Genomic DNA, 2,970 nt, shown 5'->3' with positions numbered 1-2,970 from the left:
TAATCTGTAAACTCTTTTGTGTAAAGCACACATGCGTTAAACCACAGAACTATTGTCTGACCTGGTGAGTTGGTCCTTAACTATAACCTGTTCAGGTATCGACCAGCTCAAGAAGATCATGTCTCTGACCGGGACCCCCTCGCCCTCTCTGGTGCAGAAGATGCAGAGCACAGATGTTGGTTGAAGTTTTATCGCGTCCCTTTTATTTGTTGTATTTTAGTGCAGTAAGTAACAGTGGTGTAAAATGAACCGGTGATGAGGTTATGTTGTTGTATTACAGGCGCAGTCGTATGTGCAGGGTCTGCCCATTCAGAATAAGAAAGTCTTCAGTGAAGTGTTTCCATCCATGGATGAAAAGGGTAACATGGTCCGCTTTAATTATTTACAACCATTAATTATTCAAATGTTTTTTTATTAATAATAATAATTTATTTATTTATTTCATTGTTATAATTTGTTTTTATGTATTATGTCAGTGTTATTAGTTTATTATTAATAGTATAATAATTCCAAATAAAATTGTATAAATGGTTACTACAATTAAAACAAAGTATTATTATTACAATTATTAAGAATACATTATTTTTTTTAAATCATTTTCATGAACACAATGATCACCAACGATTGTGATCGGTTGTGAACTGATTCACACACGATAACCCTCTGCTCTCCTCCTCCTCTGCTCCTCCTCCCCCTCTGCTCCTCCTCCCCCTCTGCTCCTCCTCCTCCTCTGCTCCTCCTCTTCTGCTCCTCCTCTGCTGCTCCTCCTCCTCTGCTCCTCTTCCTCCTCTGCTTCTGCTCCCCCTCCCCCTCTGCTCCTCCCCCTCTGCTCCCCCTCCTCTGCTCCTCCCCCTCCTCTCCTCCTCCTCTGCTCCTCCTCCTCTGCTCCTCCTCCTCTGCTCCTCCTCCTTCTCTCCTCCTCCTCTGCTCCTCCTCCTCCTCCTCCTCCTCCTCTCCTCCTCCTCCTCCTCCTCCTCTGCTCCTCCTCCTCCTCCTCTGCTCCTCCCCCTCCTCCTCCTCCTCTCCTCCCCCTGAAGCCGTGGAGATGCTGGAGGAGACTCTGCTCCTGGACCCTGAGCGCCGGCTGACGGCCGCCCAGGGCCTGGCCCACCCCTACCTGGCCGAGTTCCACGACCCCGAGAGCGAGCCGGGCTCCCTGCCCTACGACGACTCCTTCGAGAGCCTGGAGCTGGACGTCGGGGAGTGGAAGAGTGAGTGCAGGCCGACACACAGCTGGGGGACGGGTCCCCCTCTAGTCTGAGTGCAGATACAGCCCCATGTAGGGCTGCTCGATTATGGGAAAAATCATAATCACGATTATTTTGGTCAATATTGAAATCTCGATTATTCAAACGATTATTTTTGAGTTTGAAAACATGATGCATTTATTCATAATTTCTCTCCAAAAAAAACACAAATTGAAATTTCCCCTTAAAAATATACACAAAATGGTTGAATAGAAAATAAAGTCCAGATATGAATTCAGCTGTTCTGCAATTTTTTTTAAAAAATCGTTTCAACTCGATTATATTAGTTTGGTGATCGTTTCACTCTGAAATCGAAATCGCGATCAAAATTCGATTAATCGCCCAGCCCTAAGTCCCCCTAGTCCTGGGCGATACGGCTGAGAGACATATCGCGATATAACTTGATCATATTGATCGATATCGATAACTATTGATCATTTTAATGACCTAAAAAGGACTAGGAATTACCGTGCTGGATTTAAACACTTCTGTTTAACACTTAATACGACCTTCCACTGTCCTTCATTGATCAATACTCCAATGTCGACACAACGATGAAAAACACTCAAATATCGTAAATAAGTACGGAACCGTGTTTGTGTAACAAACCCAGCTGCTAGATTTGGTGGTCCAGTCTCTTATCGATATATATATATTGAACATGTTTTATATTGATATTGATCAAAAGTCTATCACGATACGATCATTTATTGTTTTATTGCCCAGGCCTAGGTCCCCCTCTAGACTCTGAGTGCAGATACAGTCCGTCCATGTACGGTGGGTCGTGTTATAGGGCTTTATCTCACTGCTGCAGAGCAGATGTATTTTGGAGGAAGTAGGCTAAGTGTGCACAGACTGAAACAACACGAAAGAACTCTTAGCTTGTATTTCATATATTGTTTGGGTCAACATCAACTGAAGCCATACAGTTATCTAGATGACAGATGTCTAATCATTTAGTGATAGCGCTAATTTGCATCGTCTAAAAATGATCTGCTGAGGGATCATAGCTTTGAGATGTTTTATACTTGTACCAGATACATTGTTAAAATGGGCATTTTAACTTTTAAAATAACAGCAACTCTTAATCGACGTGTGTATTTTGTGACAGTGATGTATGTGCTCTAACCAGGTCTTATTCACATGGAGATTATGACCTTCGACCCCGTCAACCCCAGGAACACGGCAATGTGAGACGCCAGCTCTGACGCAGCCATGAAGTGGCGCCCTCTGCTGTCCGAACACAGTAACAGCATACAGGCCAAATCCGGTGGCGGCATACTTTACATTTTATATATTTTATATGAAATAAACCTGAAAGATCTAATAGATAACAAAACAATCAAAGTATCAGTGAATATATTAAACAAATATTCTGATTAATAAACATGTTTTGTCATATCGAAAGAATCATCGTATTTTGTTTAATTACAGAAAAGAGAAAAACTTATTTTTTTGTTGAACTCATGAGGAATACTGTGGTGACCTGGTCTTTATGAAAACTCTGGAGCTCCAACTTCTGGTTTTGCAGAACCGACTATGGGCCCTAGGGAGTCCCAACAGGGGCTTGAGGTACCCTGAAACTGCTCGTTTTGGAGCATCAGAGAACATTACGTTATGAAGAACGACTGGGCGCACAGCAGACACGTGGTAGCCCTTCTAGTTGTCAATGTACACAGATGGTTATTCACCAACAGCCCTGGACACGTGACTCCAGATCTCT

At 43.0% G+C, this 2,970-nt stretch overlaps 1 protein-coding gene across 1 annotated transcript; it reads left to right on the top strand.

Moving 5' to 3' along the window:
* Window positions 1–101: 101 nt before the first annotated feature.
* On the top strand, window positions 102–2,650 carry LOC311353996 (mitogen-activated protein kinase 14A-like). The gene is made up of 4 exons (XM_084473778.1): window positions 102–175; window positions 281–359; window positions 1,038–1,211; window positions 2,380–2,650. Exons 1-4 carry the CDS (start codon window positions 119–121, stop codon window positions 2,439–2,441), a joined length of 372 nt encoding a protein of 123 aa, XP_084329904.1. The 5' UTR covers window positions 102–118; the 3' UTR covers window positions 2,442–2,650.
* Window positions 2,651–2,970: the final 320 nt, after the last annotated feature.

Source organism: Micromesistius poutassou (genome assembly GCF_964030765.1).
Source record: "Micromesistius poutassou genome assembly, chromosome: 10".
Classification (NCBI taxonomy): Eukaryota; Metazoa; Chordata; class Actinopteri; order Gadiformes; family Gadidae; genus Micromesistius; species Micromesistius poutassou.
Note: the sequence above shows the minus strand (reverse complement) of the source record. Positions and strands in the feature narration are given on the sequence as shown.

What these genes read in the sequence shown, in the direction of transcription:
- LOC311353996 (XM_084473778.1), top strand. Translation starts at nt 119, where the DNA reads ATGTCTCTGACCGGGACCCCCTCGCCCTCTCTGGTGCAGAAGATGCAG. An exon ending in AGAAGATGCAGAGCACAGAT is followed by an intron (nt 176 to 280) that starts GTTGGTTGAAGT and finishes GTTGTATTACAG; the next exon opens with GCGCAGTCGTATGTGCAGGG. An exon ending in GGACGTCGGGGAGTGGAAGA is followed by an intron (nt 1,212 to 2,379) that starts GTGAGTGCAGGC and finishes TGCTCTAACCAG; the next exon opens with GTCTTATTCACATGGAGATT.